We start from the raw sequence: 21421 nt of genomic DNA, 5'->3' as shown, positions 1-21421 counted from the left end.
TTGCATACCCAGGGACCTCTAAATTCACTTTGGAACGACAATCAGCGATTTATAAATTAGGCCAATCATAATAACCGATTTTACATTTTTTTAAAAAAAAAAAAACAGAAAAAAGAAAGAAAGAATTTGTGCAATTTGGAGTTTTGGACAATGAATGAGATCCGGAAAGTCTTTTCATAAATTTGCTGTGCCAAACATTATTGATAGAATGCATTACATAGGACAAACCCATCTCGCATTATTTTCATAGAGGTAGAACAATAAAGCGTTTTTTTTTTTAAATTAAAAAATTAAAAAATAATAATAATAAATAAAAGAAAAGGGAATTGAGCGAACTTATAAAGATATATTAAGCAAAACACTCAAAAGAGACAATATAAAAAAAAAAAAAAAAAAATGATGAACTTTCTGGATAAGAACGAGAACAATAAAGAATGTTGATAGAAGTACTATAGTCTTTGACTCTTTAATATAGCTTTCAATATAAATTTTTTATAAATTTGAGTGACAATTCATATAAAACTTTTTTTGTCGGTCAAAAAATATGTATTATCAAGTAACAGTTTACATGATACTTATTATGTTTATAAATTATCGTGACAATGACAATCTACATGTCACTAAATATAGATTATCTCATAGCATTTATTTCTATAGAATTTAAATTGTCATATAAATTTATGTAAGAGATTTTTTTTATTTATTTTTTAAGTAAATTTATGTAAGAGAGTTATAAGCGAATATGTATACCTTAAATATTTTTTAACGTTTTCAATGGGTAACTCAATCGGTTGGAGATCATGTCTCATAAAACGAAGGTCATTAGTTCGAATTTCTCTAAGCTCTTGTGAGGATATGTTAAAAAAAAAATAAAAAATAAAAAATAAAAAAATCCAACAATAAAGCCAAATTCAATGGTGGGTTGGTGACCATGTGGTCACCCACTTCCCCAATCCCCACGTAAGTAAAAGATGCGAATATTAAGTTGGGTCAGTCAAACACTGAATTCTATCAAATAGAAGGAATGATCCGGTCAAGGACTACAGAACTTAAGAATCAACCAACCTTACGGTAATTGTGAATAAATGATAAATTATTCTATTATATATAAATTTTATAACTAATTATCTAATACTCTATAGAGAATAATGTCCATATTAATTAAACTTTTAAATATCAACCATATTAATATTTATAATATAATTTCAAAATGAATAATGAAATTTAGTAGACTCTGATAAGATTGTCAAAATGAGTTCACCCCTCTTTTTTTTATGTTAAATAAACTATATAACTTACAACAAAATCGATTGAGTCGAGTTTAATTTTTAAAATTTGTCATGAGCTCGAGCTCATTTAGCCGACTTGAGTTTAATTTTTAAAACTCGTTATGAGTTCGAACTCGGCTCAGGCTCGTGATAAATAAGCTCAAGCTCGGCAAGGGCTCGTGATAGATGAGCTTGAGCTCGGCTCGGGCTCATGATAAATTTAAATGAGCCGAACTTGTATAAGCACTATTCGCTCAAGTTTCGCTCGTTTACGGCCCTAATTAAATTCAACCTTTAAGGAGTCTCCATTAACTAAAAAGTGACATAAATTTACATGAAACACATTTGAAATTATTTTAAAGAAATTTTGTTAATTTGATTTCTATGGTTTAACTTGAAAAGTTGTTTCTACTACTGGATGATAATTAGAATGCAGATAACGAATGGAAGGAGCATAATTTTTACTAGATAATTTGAAATTATTTAAAAAAAAACAATTGTTAAATTGGTCTCTATAATTTGACCTTATAACAAATAAATCTCCATGATTTCAAAATAAACTTATAAATCTAACGCGGTATGCCTTTGTAACAAAATGATTAGGCAAATAATATTTTTACACACAATGTACGCACAAATAATACATTTCAAATGATTAATCTGTATGACCATTTTTGCAATGGAGCCTTTTATAAAATTATAATTTTATCCTGGGAATTTTATATATATAAAAAAATAATAATAATAATTCAACCACCCTCAGAGCTCGGTTATGAGGGGTAACCAAATCACCCCAATCACCTTTGGACGTAGTTCGACCACCTTTAGCAGTTGGTTCTAGGAACCACCCCTATCGTCCTTATTGATGGTTTGGCCAATTGCAACAGTCGATTTTAGGGTTGGTCGGCCACCCCATCGGTCGATTCTGAAGGTGGTAAGTTATCCCCTTAGACCGTTAAATTATGAGGACAAATTTAACGGTTTTCCTTATTTTAAACGCTTAGAAAACTCTTGTGTGAATAGTAGGTGATATATTGATAATTTAAAAAGCCCATAAAACAAATTTCATTTTAAATATAAAGTCCTCATAGATAAATGCAGTAAGAAAAAGATACCATTGTTTTTATGAATCTGTTATGTGCAAAATATCAAATATAATTCACATGGGGAGTGGGCAAAACCCGCTTGAAAACATATCTAATTTTTTTTGTTAAGAAGTTATATGTGTGTCTTAACTTAATTGGGAACGAAAACTAAGATGCGGGTGAAAATGCAAATGCAGCTATTAGCAATATCTGCATCTTCATTATGCAATTATCGCTTTTATGTATATCCATCCGCATTCACATCATGTGATTAATATCCGCATATGTACGGTTATTAAATACAGTAATTATCTGCATATGAAGTAATTGACATTTTGGATTATTTTCTAAATCTATATGCAAGATTAAATAATGTAGTTATTACTATATATGCAAGCTTAAATAAATTAAGATTTCACTTGTTACACAATTCACGATTATCAACTATAGAGAATCCTTGTCTCACAAAGAAATCGAGATTTGGATTATGAAAATAAAATATAAAAAGTAAATGTAGTGAAGTATGACTTTGAGATGATAGTAATAAAAACATAACATAAGCTAAATGTCCTAAACTTACCAAATTCAGAACGATGTTGTTTTAGTGAATTTAATTAAATATATATTATATATAAAGGGAATGCCACTACGGTTAATAACTGCACTCGCATAGCCTAAACAGCTATCCACATACGTATATGCAGATAATGGATAGTGTATAGTGGGCAGATGCTGATGGCGGATACGGAGTAGTTGTTATTCGCCTGAATTTTTCCCCCTAATAAAAAGTGAAAAATTAAATAAAATAAAATACTTGAACTCCCAATTGAGGGTTCATAAATTTTGAGGAGAAATGCTATATACATTCCCACTCCCACAATTCAAAGTGCAAGCTTTTCTGACATGACAATGAAAATCATAATTAAATTTTGAATGAATCACTATTAGAGTTTAGATTCAATGGTAATATTTATTGCTATATCAAGGATCGTGGCGGAATAAAAGTGTGGTCTCTAGCATTACTTAAACTTTGAGAAATTATTCATTTCCTCCTCATGTCCTTCTCCCATCCTCCCACTTTTAAAAATCACAATTGGATCAGTGGTGTCTGTGTGAGTCTCTCATATGGGCCTCACAGATCTAATGATGATTTTCAAAAGTGAAAGGATGAGCTCAGGGTAGTGGAGAAGAGGAAAGCTTTCGTTGGGGTGGTCCTTTTGGGATTACGATACATTGCGTGGTTGTTTTCAATGCTGGAAGAAGCTTTGCATATTCCTGGGCTTGAAGATTTCGGCAAGTCATATAAGGAGGAGTCAAAGGTGACCATCGTGCGGAGAGGTGAGATTAGTTCCAACCATTTCTTTGAGGTGGCGGTCTAAATTGTGGTTGGCCGGAAAGGTTTAGTTTTGTTTCCCGAAGGCCGTGATGGGCAAGGTTGGAGCCGTGCTTCAGGCGAGTTGTCAAAAGTCTTAACATTTTTTGAACACGTTGGGTAAGGCTGCTGGGTCTCTGTCGTTCGCAAAGGTGGTGTGTGCTTGCAGTTACAGTCTATGTCAAGGGTGCTGGGAAGCAGCGTAATGTTGCATTCGTTGTGTCAGAGTTGGCAGAAGCGTGACAGGCGGTGGTTTGGAGAAGTATCTTTCGGTGGGTTTGGAATACTTTGTGGTGGAACGGCAACTAGTGGATTGTTATGCCATGGAGAATAATTTTCTTTATCCTTTAGGTAATACCCTTTGTGCTTCTAATGGTTCAATACGTGCTTCAGCATGTTGCAGGGTTATAGAGGGTGATGGTGACCATCTAGAAAAGGAGCAAGCAAGTGTTTTCAAGAAGCTTCTCAAGCTCTTTGGGGAGTGGATTGCTTTTTGCCAAGTTTGGGCCTCAAGCGTTTTGGGCTTAAACGCAAGGCGAGTTGCTTAGCTGCGAGCCGTGTCAGTCTTAAGAAGGGCCCAGTGTCGGGGTGGGTTCAAGCGTTTGGGCTCCAAGGCCTCTTCTAAGCATTTTGACCTAGCTTCCGAGTCAGATGGAGATCTGGGGTTTGAAGAAGGACATTCAGGTTCCTCAGGTCAGTTTGTTGTCTTGCCCGTGGCTTTGACCTCTCCGTCTCTTGCCGACGGTGGTTATGCTTTGGGTTCAACAATTGTTTTTTCTGCTCCGGTTCTGGCAGTGGGTCTAGATCTCACAGTCTTTGATTCGTCGGCATGCTTAGATATCGACGTTGGTGGGCAAGTGCCAATTTCAGTAGTGATAGTAGCCTCTTCCTCAGTGAGGCCTGTTGGTGGGGGTGAGCCTCCTTTGCCGTCTGCATCTGAGGCCAGCTTCGCGTTGCTAGATTTGGGTGTTGTCTGGAAGTATGCCAGAGCTGGTCAACCTGCCTCACAGGAGCTAGCTCCGTCTCCGACTTTCCTTCGGTGTGGTCCAGTTTCTTGGATGTTTTTGGCGACTTATCTTCAGGTGCGAATGTGTTAGGTGAAAGGATACGTTGTTCTCTCCTTATGATGTCAAAGTTCGGAGCATCTATTTATTCGCCATAATTCAAGTCGGTTTTTAGATGCTCTCGGAAGCCTAAGGTTGGCAAATTGGATGAGCATTTGCTTTCCGAGGCTTTGGCGGCAATTAGTACTCCTCTAGCTCCTTCTATGTCGTTGATTGGGGTTGTTGCCAAGCCCATGTCAGCACTCGCGAGGGATGGGGTAGTGTCTATGCTTGGACCATTTCGAGACGAGGTCAATCAACCTCTTCTTCAGCGTGGCTTTCTTATTCCAATCGATGCGGTCTTTCCTTTGTCAAAAGTGCGTGGGTCTCCTCTCACTTGGTACAGTTTGTGTTCGAGTGCTCTGCTCTTTTGTCTTTCTCAAAGGTGGGTGAATCTTCAAGGGGAGGCGTTTTTTAAGGGGTTGGTGGTTCTTCTGGGGCAATGATTGATCTTAGCATATGTTTTCAAACTCTAGGGGTCTCCCACGAGGGGAATGTGAATGACTTTTTAGACTTAATGACTTAAGTTGATGTAGAGCAGCGACAAGAGGCTGCAGTCTCCTCTTCTAAGTTTAAAGGGAATCGTGAAGTGAATAACTTAAAATGCTCGATTAATTATGATGCCAAGGGTTTTAGTTCTAGCCAAAACAAGACAAGAGGGCTCTTGCTGTGATGTAATGATCTATGGGTTTTGTGGGCTGGTTATGTTGGGGTGTTTGGATTTCCTCTTGTATTCGGGTTTTACGAGTGTTTTTCCTCTCTTATCTATTTTTTCTTATTTTGGTGTTATTTCTGTATACTTCTAGTAGGCTTAAGAGCCTCTTTACGCTAAAAAAAAACTACTATGGCGATTTCGCAATTTTTCGGCCTCTGAGGGAATCGTCTTTATGTGGAGTGTGTTTTGGAGGAGGGAAGTGCTACGCTTCCCTCCTCCCCCATTTGCTTGTTTAGGTTTTGTTTTCTCAATAAAAGTTTTATCTCTTTGGGAGTCGTCGGCACCCTAGAGGAGAAATGGTTTGTTTTTCTCGGCCTTTTTTGGTTTGAGAAGTTTGTTGTAGTGTTGGTTTGTTGGGGTTAACGACGGTCGTTGGGGACTTGTTTCGTGGCCACCGATGCTGATTTTGGGTATGAGTTATGGAGTTTTTCCACATCGGCGGCACTATCTGAAGTTTGCCCTATTGGTCTAATTGGACTCGTCGGCGACGGATTGGTGGTTCAGGTGATGGTTTTCCTTATCTGATTTATCGTTTTCTTGTTAAATGGGTTTTTTGTGTGTACATGGCATTTTTTCGGGCGTGCTTTGGGGGCTTTGTTAACGGGAAGGGCTTTACACCTTGGATTTTCAGTTTGATTGGTGGACACCGGTGCCGGATCTGGCGTATTTTCCACTTCGGCGGTTTTGTCTGTTGATGCCCATGTTTGTTTTTTCGATGGTCTTATAGGTTTGGACCGTTGGCTCGGGTGACGGTTATCTTCTAGGGGGAACCGTTCCCCTGCAAGAGGGGCTTTTCTTTGTGTACAAGGGTCTTTTCGGGCGTGCTCATGGGGGCATGTTTGCCAGGTGTTGGTTCCGGTTTCTTCTGGTCGGTCTGATGGCGTGGCCGAGTTTTGTTCCGGATTTGTCGTTTGTTCCCTGTTGTGTTTGTTGTTTTGTAAGGCAGTTGCTTTGTATTTTTAGATCAAACCTGGTCTGTAAAAGCTAGTGTATAACACAGTTTGCGTGTCCTCTCCTCGATCTTGTAGAGGCTTATGTATACGTAGAGGCATCTTCTGTTGTCTAAGTTATCTTGTAGCAGCTGTGGTCTGCTATGGTGGTCTAAGTCTGACCTTGCTTGGGTGGAGGATACTCTAACCCTGTGCCTCTGACTTAGTTTATTAGGAATTCTTTGTAACCCTGGACATTAGACCGATTTGGTCTCGTTTCGATTTATTGAAATGGATCTTTCACTAAAAAAAAAGAGAGCCTCTTTATGCTTTTTATAAATTTATTTGATTACCTATTAAAAAAAAATAAAAAAAATGAGAGAATGACATGCGGAGGATGTCTAGCCCATCTCGTAAAGTTTTTCTTCCTTCCAAAGAAATGTTTTACCATTTTACTTCATCCCTTTCTCTCAAGAAAATTAAACAAGAAAAAAAGCATACTAAAAAACTTTACTTGGAAAAGGGGAAAAAGAATAACATTTATTTATGCCCATCCAATGAAACACACAAAATATAGCAAGAGAGCCCATTTTTAAGTAACCTCCTAGAGGCGTAGAAGATTGGAGAACGTACAACAAGCCACGCTCACGCTCGCGCTCGCGCTTCCACCTCACCGTATCATCAGGTAGAGTTCTTAAGAGCATATCTTTTACTCCCAAACTATATATATAAATCCCCTCTTTTTATATCATTCCACACAAATATCTATTTCTTCTCCCAGAAACCAAAAGAAAAAGAGAGCGGAGACACACGAAACTGTGAAAATCTGGGTCCCTAAAAATTTCTTTAATGGCGAGGCCTAATCAGGAAGCTATCGAGACCTTCATGAACATCACCGGCGCGACGGAGGCAGTCGCCGTTGAAAAACTCGAGGTAGTTTTTTCTTTTCTGAACAGTAATTGCCGATCAAAATTTTGGGATTTATTTGTCAGATTGAGTATTTTTTTTGAAAATTAATGCTAAATTTTGCGGTTCTGAATGTGGAAAAATCGGTAATGTTGAGTTCTGGTATTGGATTAGGGTTCAGAGTCGGGTAATTCGGTGCTGTTTGTTGCTCGATGATGTTTGAGTTGATTATTTAGATGTTTTATTTTGTGAGTCTGTATGGTTTATTGGATTAAAGTTTCAGATGGTTGGGTTGTTATTATACTCTTATGATGATAATTGACTTGAGGTAATGCGGTCAATTTAGCGTGTGGAAGGTCCAGAAATATTTTTTTGGATAAATTTTTGGTCTTGGACTGACCTAGTTGTCCTTGATGAATTTCCTTCGAATAGTGATTTATGCATTTAGTGCTATTAAGATAATGGGGACCGAACATATCGCATTGTCAAAGATGAATGAATTATTGGATTTTTTGTATGACTTTTGAATTTGCCAACAAATACCTCAAGGATTAAATTTACAGGGAATAGCAATCAAGGGACTGCATTTAGAAGTAGTGAGTGTACGATACTCGATAGATGACGGGGCATAAGTGGGCATCTCCTCTAGCTATCCTTTATACAGCAACTTAATTAGTTTATACCGTGCTTGAATAAGTATCAAAGTAAGAAAGAAAACTTACTTCCAGTAATGAGATATTTAATATGTATCCAGTAATGAGCTTGTAACAAGAGTACTTTATATCTGCTTGATTTCTGGATCCTCTACGCAGGTTTCTTTGCTGTTTTCATTGAACCGATTGCTTGACCTACTTTATGTATTTAGCTCTGAAATTGAGTTCATTTTTATACCTCCACTTCATCTGTCATCTTGCTTGCAATCAGGCGCATGGCGGCGATCTCAATGAAGCTGTGAATGTACATTTTAGTGAAGGAGATAGAAACACATCAGCAAAGTATGCTATTTTATGTTGTCATATTTATCCTTTTAAAGTATCTTACTCCGATTCTTCAATAATTACACTGCATTCTGCGACGTATCATGCTTCCTGCTTTAGTGTTGATGTCTTTAATTCATTATTTCATGTTCAGCATGCATGAGACCTCTGTGGCTGTTCCACAAGATGATTTAATGGATATTGATCCAGTTGAACCACAAGTACCTCCTTCATCGCTTCTCTCTGCAGCTGGGATTATGAATCCATTATCTATTCTTGATCCAAACTTCCGTAGAAGATTTCTCGATGGTAGTTCTGATCTTACAAACCGTGGTCCCTTTGTTACACATCCAAGAGAAGTTAGGGAGATTCCCATAGAGGTAAAGGATGGCAATCAGCCATCCAGTCATTCTGGACAGGCTCCTGCTATTGAGGATGTCACTGGAACTGTCCATGCAGGTGGTCCAGATATTCATGGGACTGTTTTAATTGATGATGATGAAGATGAGGATATTTCAGCTGCCTCAACTGCGCAGGCTAGACTGTGGGATGGAGGAAAAGATCATATTTTGGGTGATGGTTCTCATGGCGGAAATGTTAGACCCAATGCTCCTGAATTTGAGAGTTTGCCAGACTATAGCAATGACATAGAAGAAGAAATGGTTCGAGCTGCCATTGAGGCTTCAAAATGGGAGCTTGAGGCTGCACAAAATGTATGTGACACTAACCTTCAGTGCCTGTGAGCATGACCTCTGTGTTCTCTGTCGGTACTGAATGCATGCATATCTTGACGCAGGATTTAGCTGACCCAGAGCCTCTGCCAAGGAAATCTCACTTGGAAGATCCTGAACTTGCACATGCAGTTTCATTGTCCCTGAAGGTCTGTTCTATGACGTTGTGTGTGTTTGAATTTAAAACGAAATCTTGGTCCTGTTTAACATAGAATAAATTCAGACAGCAGAGAAAGAGAAAGCATTGCGTGCGCAAGGGGAAGGTGCTGGGGCATCAAAAGTAGGACTTAAGCCAGCTGAGGTGGAGCTACAAGAATTAGCTGCATCAAATGGGAGGTATATGTCCTTTCCCGCGTAGTAGTTTTTCACATATTTTATGGTTTCTTGCTATGACTCAGTGTCGCTATTGTTTTTCTACCAACCCCAAGGGTGGTGTACCTGTGTTTCTTTATTTGGTAATATGTGATTTCTACTGTTGGGAGGAGGAGATATGATAAGGGCATTCTGATAAATCTAGGTTGGAGCCCGGAAGCTCATCCATCCAAGAGGAAGTTGAAGATGTGGAGGAGCAGCCTCTTGTCAGGCATAGGTCCCGACGCATGTCTTCTGGATCTTTGGACTCTGCCAAAGGTGTTGAAGTTGTTGAGGCTGGCTCACCATCAAGTCCTGGACAGCATGATATTGGTAATCCTCCACAGCACAGTGGAAATGCCTTCCCTTCTGATGAGGTATCTTACTTATGTAACACTAGTTCTCATTAGAATTTTGGTTGCAGTTGATCAATTTTAGTTACTAAAATGTTCTTCATCAACTATTTTTTCACCTTTTCTTTTATCCAAATTCAAGTGGGGAGGGATTTCTTCTGAGGAGCATGATGAAGCGGTCATGCTGGAGGCTGCCATGTTCGGTGGAATTCCTGAAGGGACTGGATATCGTTTTGCATATGCACCTCATCAGTTCATGCAAGCTGAGGACCATTATCCCCAGCGAATGCCTCGCCCGCCATCACCCACCCTGGCTGCTCAACGCATGATACGGGAACAACAGGTTTTACTTTTGGGCTTCAGAAATAAAGGTTTGAACTTTTGGGCCGCTAAAATTGGCGCTATTTAACTTTATGTTTTGTCTGATGCTTGCAGGATGATGAATATCTTGCATCTTTGCAAGCTGACAGAGAAAAAGAATTGAAGGCCGTGGAGGAGGCCGAAGCTCAGCGTTTACAAGAGGAAGCAGCTAGAGAAGCTGCTCATGAAGAAGAGAGACGAAGAGAGGAAGAATCTCGTAGAAAATTGGAGGAAAAGCAGGTGCTGTTAATTGATATATGTTTGGTTAGACTCGTGCCATATGACATGGTTATGTTAGCTCCCTCCCCCATAATTTCCCCTACTTCCCCATTTATTGGTAGCATAGATCTATCTAGCAATCTAAGTTAGAGCATTCCCAATGGCTTAGCCATTTTTCAATGCAAAATGGCTAATCAAAATTGCCTTTTGCTAGTTTAACTAACCATTTTCAAAACATCTATCCAACGGCTTATCTATCTTCCTTTTCTATTTAATTGAAATAATCATTTTTTAAATTTTTTTGTTCAGAAGAACAGCTCATCCAACATCTTCTTGTACTCAGCAACATCTTCTTGAATCGTCCAAACATGGCCCATTGTCGGAAACCTAAACCTCATAGGCTCACTCCCCCACCTATCCATCCACGCACTATCCCAAAAATATGGCCCCATCATGCAGCTCCTTTTATCTTTCTTCCCTGTTGTTGTCGGCTCTTCCGTCGAAATGGCCAAGGCACTGTCTTCTCCAACCCATCTAGGCATCAACAAAATCCTTTCCTTTATGGAAAACCTACTACCCATCAAGAAACGAGTTTGGGACCTTGTATCTCGCCTCACATTGGACGAGAAGATGTCTCAGCTCGTTAACTCAACGCCTCTGATCCCCCGGCTTGGTATCCCTGGCTACCAGTGGGGGCTCAAGGCTTTACACTGCATTGCCAACGCTGGCCCCGACATCCATGTATCTAATCATCCTCCCCTGGCTCCCCAACCTCGCTGCTCTAGAGCTCCTCCTCCGTTGGGCCTCTCCTCTTCTTCACCATCGCTCTCCAAAAACCTTTCACCCTCCTCTCCCAACCACTCTTTCCCTCGTCCTCCTGCTTGGTCCTCGGCTGCAGATTGGAGGGAGCTGAGCGGGCAAGTCGTGGTGGAGCGGTGGTGGGTGGAGAGGTAGAGAGCAGGTTTTGGTGGTGGTGATTGGGAGAAGATGCATAAACCATTGTGAGTGCTCTTAGGTAGAGACAGAGTACATGCACTTCATTTCTTCTGAATACTGGAATGAGCAGTATCCTGTATATTTGGAGAACTAACCTGGAAACATGGCCATTTACATCTTTTCACAAATTTTAAATACTTTCTTTCATGTTTTGCAAATGAAAAATGTTTTTCATGATAACTGACGAACTATTCTTTTATTATTTAATGGGTAATCTGGGACTTAAATAATTTTACTTGGGTATTGTATTACAGTGAAATTAATACTTTTTGTATAAGTGAGCACCTGGAAGCAAAAACTTTTGATGAGTTAGGAAGTTCTCTGTTTAAGTTTGGTTTGAACTTTGAGAGTTAATTCTTGTTTCTAAAATTTTATGAATTTGATCGCGAGTATGTTAGGTATGAGGATTGTATTTAATACGTGACCTGAAATGATCTTTAATACCCATATATTCTTTTTTGGTTCCAGATGGTTTAAGGTTTTGCTTCGTAAAATTTTGCTTGCAATAATCTCTTTAAAATGGAGTATGTGCATACCCTGCTTGTTTTGCATATCAGCAAATTTCCCTCAATATTTTTTTGACACGAGTTGCACCCGACTTGGTTTATGCTGCTTCCTGAACAACAAGGACTTGGAGTGAATATTGTGTTCCAAGTTGTTTACTGCTGCAGTCTGTATGCCTCTCTTATTGGCAGGAATTGGAGAGACAATTAGCTGCAAAAGAAGCTTCTCTGCCTCAGGAACCAGCTTCTGATGATGAAAATGCTGTAACCCTTCTAGTTCGGATGCCAGATGGTAGCCGCCGCGGGCGCCGATTTCTCAAGTCGGACAAGCTGCAGGTAAATTCTATGAAGGAATGATTGTTTTGCTCCATTACGTAGCTGTTATCCTAAACGTGCGCTGTTATTTGCTTTGCAGCTTCTTTTTGATTTCATAGATATTGGTAGAGGGGTCAAACCTGGAACTTACAGATTGGTAAGTACACCCTGTAATATATTCCTCTGGTTCTGTAAGTTATAATATAACCCCATGCTTCTAGTAATTGCGATTTAGGAAAAAGTTAGACATGCCATTCTTTTACAGTTGGGCTACTACACCTCAGCATGTGAATTGAAAGGTGATAAAATTTTTTCGGGAAATGATGTTTTTTACATCACATTACCCTACATCAATCTTACACCAATACATATAGGGTGTGAGATCCATGTATGTGGGTTTCATATACATGGTTTCCACACCCAATGTGTCTTGGTATAAGATTGATGTAAGGTAATATAATGTAGGAATAACAGATTCCAAAATTTTCAGTGGCTGACGTGGCCTCAATCATTTGTTGACACATGTTAGCAAATTATAAAAGAATGTAGGTATAGCCGAATGTAAGGTTAATATGTTGAGAAATGCTGGGTTGCACACCCTTACATGTTAGAATCTTTTTTATTTGTTTAAAAAATAAAACACATGTAAGGGTGGGACAAGGGGGGTATAGGAGTGTACACCCTAGCATTTCTCTAATTTGTTAGAGATATGATACTTTTACAACTTACGTACAACTCTTATACAATTCTCAACAATTTTTTTTTTATTTTTTTTTAAAAAAAATCAACCATTGGATATGTAGATACTTACATGTAGAAAATAGAACTAATGATTAGTTTGAACAAAAAAAAAAAAAAAAAGTTATAGAAAATAGAACTAATGATTAGTTTGAACAAAAAAAAAAAAAAAAGTTAAAGTTGTATAAGGATGTACAGAAGTTGTAAACGTATAGTTTCTTAATTTGTTATCTGTGCTACTTATTTATGCATGCCTAGAAATATCCCCTATTCTAATGTCACTTGGGTATAAGGCTTGTTGACACATGTCAGCATGTGATTGAAGCCATGTTAGTCATTAAAAAAAATTTAATACCTTCCAATCACCTGTTGACCCGAATCAAAAGGCTGAAAAAAATTATAGGAAAATAGTTGGTAGAGCCAAAAATTAAAAAAAAAAAAAAAAATGGGAACTATTTATTTATGTGCTAGAAATATCACCTGTTCTAATGTGACTGACTGAGAGGTACAGGTAAGGCCATACCCAAGGCGTGCTTTCAGTGACGGAGAGAGTGGTTTGACGCTGAACGAACTTGGGCTGACCAGCAAACAAGAAGCCTTGTTTTTGGAGTCGATTAAGTAAACATACTCCGACACTGTAGAAAATTAGTCACTTGAATGTTCTACCTTATTAAAAATATGAAGTGATACGGTTTGTCGTGTTTGGGGAGATACGTGAATATTTGAGGAGATGAACACAAATTATTCCTGACCTTGCTGGGCAGATTAGAACAATCATTATCAGTATTTGTTTCCTATTTAATTGTTTGTCGGTAATGTTAACTTGTTTTTAGGGTGCGTTTGGGATTGCGATTTTGTAGACAATAAGTGCGATTTTAAACCAAATCGTAGAATATAAATCGTTTGGGAACTGCGTTTTTAAGAATTGTGATTTGAAAACGCAGAAAATTCGCTTTTTCAAATCGCACGTAAGATGATGTTTTTTTAAAAATGCAGAAGGCTAATTTAATATTTTAAATGCTAAACTGAGATTTTGCCAAACGTTTAATTGCATTTTTAAAAATTACTTTTTTTCAAATTGCACATTTTAAAATCATGATTTTAAATTGCACTTTTTGAATTCGCAAACCCAAACGGATCCTTAGTGAGCTTTAGATGTCAGAAATAAAGGAGGATCGAATGGGTTCATGGGCCAGAGCTCATCGTTGGATTGTAACGAAGAAACCACCTGCATTAGTTAAAGGGATAATTGCACCGTTGGTCCTTGTGGTATGTCATAATTATTTTTTACTCCTTATGTTTTAAAAAGTGCATCGTGTCACCAATAAGATAGCGATACGTGTCCATCTTAATAAAAAAAATATAAATTTATTAAAAAATAAATAAATAAACTTATTTTTTTAAAAACAAAGAAACAAAAAAAAACAAAAAAAGAAAAAGAAAAAAGGCAGGCTAAGGGGTGGCCCAATGAGAGTGGCCGCGGGGGGGTGACGCGCGGCCACCCTTTGGCATGCCTTTTTCTTTTTCTTTTCTTTTTTTGTTTTAAAAAAAAATAAGTTTATTTATTTATTTTTTAATAAATTTATATTTTTTTTATTAAGATGGACATGTGTCGCCATCTTAGGCGCTGACGTGTAGGGTTAACAGATTCTGTCAAAATAGTGGACGAAAAATCGACCCAGGGAGTAAAACGTAATTATTGCATACCACAGGGACTTCCCATAAACTTTTTAAACCATAGGGAGTGAAAAATAATTATGGCATATCACAAGGACCAACAATGCAATTATCCCTTAGCTAAAATCGGGGGAAAATAAAAACTAATTGGAAAAGAAAAATACTTTTAAATAGAAAAATATTAAAACTACGCCGCATGTAACACTATGGGCTTTCTCCCAGAGTAATAAAGGGCTCAGTTAAAATGCCCTTTATTCTAGGCAAAAAAGTAAGTATTTATTATTATTATTATTATTTTAGTTATTTATTTTTTCAAAGTTCTTATTTGTGGCTCTCTATGCTATATATTTTTATTATTTTATTTAAACATTATTTTTTAATAATTTATTTATTCTTTATCGAGACGAGAGATAATGTAAAAAATTAAAAAAAATGGGTTGTTTCTATGTTTGGTAAGTGAAGTGCTGTAGCAGTTTTTTACCAAATATATTTTCAAATTGCTAAGTTAGATATGGCTCATTTTGCTTCCATTTTAACATTTTAGCTAGCCAAAATAGCATTTGGCTAGTTGCATGAAAATGTTCTTATGATTGTTGCATGGACAAATTTTTTTTTTATTTTTTAATACTGTATTGGAATGAATTCTTTCATTTCAGTTTATTAAATATATATATGATATTTTTATGTGCATTTTTAATAGAATTAAGTAATTAATAGATCAAGTGATTTTAATATGTAATGTATATGCGGAAGATGTGAACTAAATTAGAGAGATTTATTATATTCTGGTTGCATATGGTTTTGTCTCTAAACTTCTAGAATCTTCCGGAAGCTTTGGTGCAATGGCTTCCAATTGAGATGGGCAAAAAGGCTTAGTCCTTGTTTAGCCGTTCGTGGTAGACTTTCTCAGCCAACAGCGCATCGTGTGGCAATTCTTCAAGCCCATGTGGGCCCGATCTCAATGGATGACCACTCATTCTATCCTTGCATGCTCATGCTCGTCTAAATTGGATTCTAAAAGTTGCCTCGTCAAATAACGTTATAGCTAGTCTAATGACCTAGGCTTATCTTGGAAGATCCCATCCCACTATAAAGGTTAAAAGAGTATTGAGATATGTCTTCTTTTTATATATATATATATATATATATAAATATATTCATGTAATTTTGGCAATGTATTATATGAGCCCACACACCTCTCGGGCAAGCATAAACTCTCCCCTTTAAATTGCGTTAAAAGAAATTATTTTAATTTATTAAATTTACATTTTTTCTTAAAATATGTTCTTAGAACAAATGTCAATTTAGTAAAGCCGTAGACTAAATTAGAATAATTTCTTCTAATCTAATTTGTTAAAGACTTTGTATCTCGATCAGTTTTGATCAAATATATCTCTAAAAAGACTAAGAGTAATGCTATCTTTCACACCCATTATAACACTCATTTCACATGAAATGTTTTTAAGTGCCTAATATATATATATATAGCTGACATGGAATGAGTTAATTCTTATGTCCCTTGTATTAAACAAGCATAGCCGTTTTAATATAAGTATTAATGATAAATGCAATAAATGATAGTCACTTAAAACACGTCACGTGAATCGGTATGAAATGATTGTTATAATGGGTGTAAAGAGTAGTATTACTCACTAAAAAATGCTAGATACTATAATTTTATCTAATAAGATTGACGTGGCACTGTAAATTAATACTTGAATTAATCATTGTTAAAATAATTAAAAAAAAAATGGTACACGTACCAAGTGCTCATTCTTAAGTGTTCACTCTTTATCGTGACAATAAAAATTATGTTTTTTTACTGTCACGTCAAGAAGTGAGAGAACACTTTGAATCATATGTAACACTCTTTTTTTATATTAAAAAAAAACTAATGATTATTTTTGAGTTCCACGTCAACAATATTTAGCCAATTGTCTTATAAAAATATAATATTTAACATTAATCTCAATCATATTAGTGGAAAAAAAGAAAAAGAAAAGTACGATCACACATAATTAATTAAGTAAATGGGTTCTACTCCTTTTATCGTTGCCTGCAGCAAAGTACAAAAAAGCTCAATTAAAGAAAAAAGAAAAAGAAAAAAGAAAAAACCACAACACCTGTCACCTAATTTGGTGGAAGATCACTTTAATAGCGGTTTGTTGTCCAACAGGACCAACACGTGTAAATTCTCTTGCCTCGTCTGCGGAGTAAAAAAATGATACAAAAAAAGAAAGCAATAATATGATGATGTAAACCCAACGGTCAAATGAACGGACACCCAGGGGGGACAAGCACGTGAGGCCTGCGTGACTGACACCGGACACCCCGAACACCAACATTTACCCCAAAAGCGAGAATATAAATTCCTCAATTACACCCTCCGTACACCAACCCCCTCTCCCTCCCCAACGGTCATATTTCACCGACAACCTCCAACGGTCATATAGACTATTACTCTTCCACCGCCCGATTGTCCATCCAACGGCCAGATAACGAAGTTTCCTCCATCAGCCTTTTTTCACGCAGCCATACATTTTTTCCTCAATGCGACCGGTAAATCAAATCATTCGTAGAACCCAGAAAAAAAAAGAAAGAAAGCAATGATAGGGACGGCTGCTGTAGTGGTACAAGTAATATAGTATAGCTGTAGAGTAAGCGTAAGTAGAAGAAAACACTCCCAGTATATAAAAGCACGAGTCTCTTATGGTTTATGGTTTTTTTGGGTAGGAGATTTTGACAAGTATTTTTTTCTTTGTTCATAAAAATGTTCATGCATGTTTGAGGGGTTCTCGGAGCTGGGATTTCTGGGTTTTGCTTCTGATTCAGCTTCAGCTATGGTGGACTTCATGGATTTTCCAAATGCTGATCTGGGTTTGAAAATTTCTCAGGATCACCTAGTGTGTTTCTACATTTCCGTTCATGGTGTAAGTTCCAGTGATCAGAAAAACCACAGCTTTTTCCAATGAGTTCTCTCTGAACATTACGGAATCCGATGATCGTTTTCTGGTAGGTCTTTAAATTAGTTTTCGATTCTTTCATTCTTTTGGGGTGGGCTTGGTATATTCTGTTATTTATTTCATACCAAATACATCATATAGGAACACTCAAAATTTGTGAAAGCTTTTGTTTGTTTTTCATCGGATTCCTATATTTTGTTTTTATTCTTGTGGTTTCTGAAAAACTCACACACTCACATATAGTCTGTCCTCTCCGGATTTCTCAGTTCAAATATTACATTCAGTGTTTCATATAGATCCATATAATTCATACGGGAAAAAAAAAACCATACATTTCATACTTCAAAAACATTTATAAAAACAAAGAGAGATTAGGGGGAGAGAGAACAAACATAGGGTGAGTGAATTGATAGTTAATCAAACCAAGAAAGAAAATCGGAAGGTCATAGAGGATGTTGGCTGGGTGTTCTAGTTCTACATTGCTGTCACCGAGACATAGATTGAGGAGTGAAGCACCTGCACAGTTGCAAGCCTGCCATTTCCAGCTGCCTCCAATGAGCACACAGAGATTGGACATGCCATGTAGCTTCTCACGCAAAGACACCTCGCGCTCGCAGCCCATTAGGCCGGTGGGCCTTTCGGTGGAGAAGGCGATTGAATCGAAGACCAACAGTTGTTCTCTCAAGCAGAACATCCGGCTTCCGCCTTTGGCGACAACCGCTCAAACGACGAGTGCTCAGACTGCATTTATCGAAGCGAAGAGAGAGATCAAAGGTGAATTTTGGGAGAAAGGAAAGAGCTTGAAGAGGTTAGCGGAACAGGGCTCGGTCGATGAGTCATGCTTTAGAAGAGCCAAGAGGAAAAAGGGCGGCAGTGACAATGGGAATTCCGATGACATTCTCCTACGCGGTGGCGGTGATGGTTTGAGTTTAGGCCAGTTGGGTACTGGGAACTTTTGGTTTCAGCCAAGTTTCACAGGCCTTAACCCTCCTCAAGTTCCATTCTCTCTGACATGTTCAGGGGATGAAGAGAGGATTTGTTATGTGCCTGGTGAAGTGATTTCTCCGCCTTTGCCTTTGTCAAACAATCCGTGGTTGGATTCCGTTGTGACTGAGATCACAGACCTTGGCGAGAAGGACGGTGAGACAAGCCACAAGCTGGTGAAGGAAGCCTCAGGGTCGAGTGCTTCATCAGAGAGCCAAAGCTTGGAACTTGGGCTAACTGAGAATGTCTCTGAGCAAGAAGTTGGAAATGGTTCTGGGAATCCTTATTCACATGAAGGTACTGAAGAGGAGGCTGGGGAGGAAGACAACAACCAAGGGGAGAATCAGGGGTTTGAGCTTGTCAGCTTACTTTCAGCCTGTGTTGAAGCAGTTGGATTGAGGAATATCGCAGCAATCAACCATTTTATAGCTAAGTTGGGTGAGCTTGCTTCGCCAAAAGGAAGCCCTATTAGCCGTTTATCAGCTTATTATGCAGAAGCTTTGGCTATACGAGTCACAAGGCTTTGGCCTCATATTTTTCATATTAACACCCCGCGGGAGCTTGATCGGGTAGATGATGACTCTGGCACTGCATTGAGGCTTTTGAACCAGGTGAGCCCAATTCCAAAGTTTCTTCATTTTACATCAAATGAGATATTGCTGAGAGCTTTTGAAGGGAAGGACAGGGTTCACATTATAGATTTTGACATTAAGCAAGGGCTTCAATGGCCTAGCTTTTTCCAGAGTCTAGCTTCTAGGATTAATCCTCCAAGCCATGTTAGAATCACAGGCATTGGTGAATCTAAGCAAGAACTCAATGAAACTGGAGATAGGCTTGCTGGATTTGCTGACGCATTGAACCTTCCTTTCGAGTTTCATCCTGTTGTGGACAGGTTGGAAGATGTGAGGCTGTGGATGCTTCATGTGAAGGACCAAGAGAGTGTGGCTGTGAATTGTATTTTCCAAATGCACAAGACTCTTTATGATGGGAGTGGAGGAGCTTTAAGGGACTTTCTGGGACTCATCCGAAGCACAAACCCGACAATTGTTCTTATGGCAGAGCAGGAGGCTGAACACAATGACCCCAGATTGGAAACAAGAGTTTCCAATTCACTGAAACACTACTCTGCCATATTTGACTCCATTGATTCTTCCCTTCCCTTGGACAGCTCGGTGAGGCTAACGGTGGAGGAGATGTTTGCACGCGAAATTAGGAACATTGTTGCTTGTGAAGGAAGGGACAGGTTGGAGAGGCATGAGAGTTTTGAGAAGTGGAGGAAGTTGATAGAGCAAGGCGGGTTCCGATGCATAGGAATTGAGGAGAGGGAAATGGTTCAGAGCCAATTACTGTTGAAGATGTACTCTTGTGAGAACTTTAGTGTTAAGAAGCAAGGGCAAGATGGAGCTGCTCTTTCTTTAAGTTGGCTAGATCAGCCTCTTTACACAGTCTCAGCATGGGCGCCGGTTGATGTTGCAGGCAGTTCATCCTCTTATTCTCACCCAAGTTGAAGTCTTCGGGTTTTGTTTTCTTCATGCATTTTCTATTCTCGCATACAGAAACTCAGAAAGGGATACACAATTCTTTGTAGGTAGGAAAGCTATGGTCATTCTTTCATTCTTTTATTGCAGATAAGATTGTCAGTCAAATAGTGTCAGAATTATTTGTATGGATACAGCAGTAGGGTCGATACTGGTTTCAGCGGTTACAGGCCAGATTTCCTAGATTTCAGACACTAGTATTTGGAGTCATTTTGTGTTTATTCTTTAATTCTTTATATGTATGCTGAAATTCTTTGTTAGTCAGTTTTCATCCTATATTGTCTTTGTTGGGGAGGGTTCCTCGTTAAACCATGTAGTTGGAAACTCGATTGTTATATATGAAATGATTTCATTGATTTGTGATCGAGTCAGTTTGATCTGTGCTTGAGTCAGTTTAACTTTTACATATGAATGGTTCTCAAGCTTAGAGTCATTACATTAGGGTTAACAATTTTTACACGACCTGTGAATCCGACACGAAATTAGTGAGTTATGGTTAAAGGGTTTAACCCGTTTAATTCAATGAGTCGGATTATGATTGATCTAACTCTATACGATCCAAACCTGACACGCGGACACAAATTGTCACCCCTAATTAAATTGCCTCAGAAGTTAGAACTAAACTAGGCAAAAAAAGAGTAACCAATGGCAGTCTTTGCAAGTTATTATAACCATTATGGGTGCTTCTGGAATTATCAACACAATCTTGTTATAAGTTCAGCGGATCATTGCATTGCATGACTGGGTTTGTGTTTCAGATTACGAATATCAAGCAGCTCATGAGGTGATGATGCAAATAGCCATAGGCAATTTCATTGAAACCAGAAACTAAGTTTTGAGCACAGGAAAGAAAATAAACCAGCTTTATAAAGATGCAATCAAATGATAACTTTGTGACATAGACTGTAGGTTTTTATTAGCAGAAGACTGGTTGCTCTTTCTGCAAGGTTACACCAAATTTCTCGCTCATGTCTAGCTTTTCAGGACCATTTCTGTTGGGATAATAACCCAGCTCATTTCCAAGGTGGTTCCTAAGCCGAAGACTTCAAATCCCTTTTGTCCAACCTGACTGGCCCGTTGTAGCAACCTGAATATCCGGCCCACTCAGCATAGGGCACAAGCTTAAAGCCCATTTAATATAAAAGACCCATTAAGCAACCCACTACATGGCAATAGTCTAAAGGACACGTATCAAGCATCAAAGCCTCATTATAAAAGGAACACTCTCCAAAAGGCAAATGTCTACTCTCTCTCTCTCTCTCTCTCTCTCTCTCTCTCTCTCTGTGAAACTCTCCGTCGGAGTTGTTAAATTACCACTTGTCCCAAAAGCTTTAGTTG

The 21421-nt window shown here is 38.1% G+C and overlaps 2 protein-coding genes across 4 annotated transcripts; both read left to right on the top strand.

Moving 5' to 3' along the window:
- The first annotated feature begins 7051 nt into the window (after positions 1-7051).
- LOC133854232 (plant UBX domain-containing protein 8) lies at positions 7052-13723 on the top strand. 3 transcript variants are annotated; one of them, XM_062290323.1, is made up of 12 exons: positions 7052-7157; positions 7254-7405; positions 8303-8373; positions 8510-9068; positions 9152-9235; positions 9310-9422; positions 9604-9814; positions 9933-10133; positions 10226-10390; positions 12061-12204; positions 12284-12340; positions 13433-13723. In XM_062290323.1, the coding sequence occupies exons 2-12, from the start codon at positions 7322-7324 to the stop codon at positions 13541-13543; spliced, it is 1800 nt and encodes a 599-aa protein (XP_062146307.1). In that variant the 5' UTR covers positions 7052-7157; positions 7254-7321; the 3' UTR covers positions 13544-13723. The 3 variants fall into 3 exon arrangements, 2 of the variants coding, with proteins under 2 accessions (XP_062146307.1, XP_062146306.1); XM_062290322.1 differs by lacking the exon at positions 7052-7157 and having other exon boundaries at positions 7198-7405; XR_009896794.1 differs by lacking the exons at positions 7052-7157; positions 12284-12340; positions 13433-13723 and adding an exon at positions 10679-11370 and having other exon boundaries at positions 7197-7405; positions 12061-12200.
- Positions 13724-17105: 3382 nt separating this feature from the next.
- On the top strand, positions 17106-20454 carry LOC133855080 (scarecrow-like protein 28). The gene has a single exon (XM_062291380.1). It carries the CDS (start codon positions 18014-18016, stop codon positions 20051-20053), a length of 2040 nt encoding a protein of 679 aa, XP_062147364.1. The 5' UTR covers positions 17106-18013; the 3' UTR covers positions 20054-20454.
- The last annotated feature ends 967 nt before the right edge of the window (positions 20455-21421 follow it).

This window comes from Alnus glutinosa, chromosome 13 (assembly GCF_958979055.1).
Source record: "Alnus glutinosa chromosome 13, dhAlnGlut1.1, whole genome shotgun sequence".
In the NCBI taxonomy this organism is placed as follows: Eukaryota; Viridiplantae; Streptophyta; class Magnoliopsida; order Fagales; family Betulaceae; genus Alnus; species Alnus glutinosa.
This window is presented reverse-complemented; position numbering and strand designations above follow the sequence as displayed.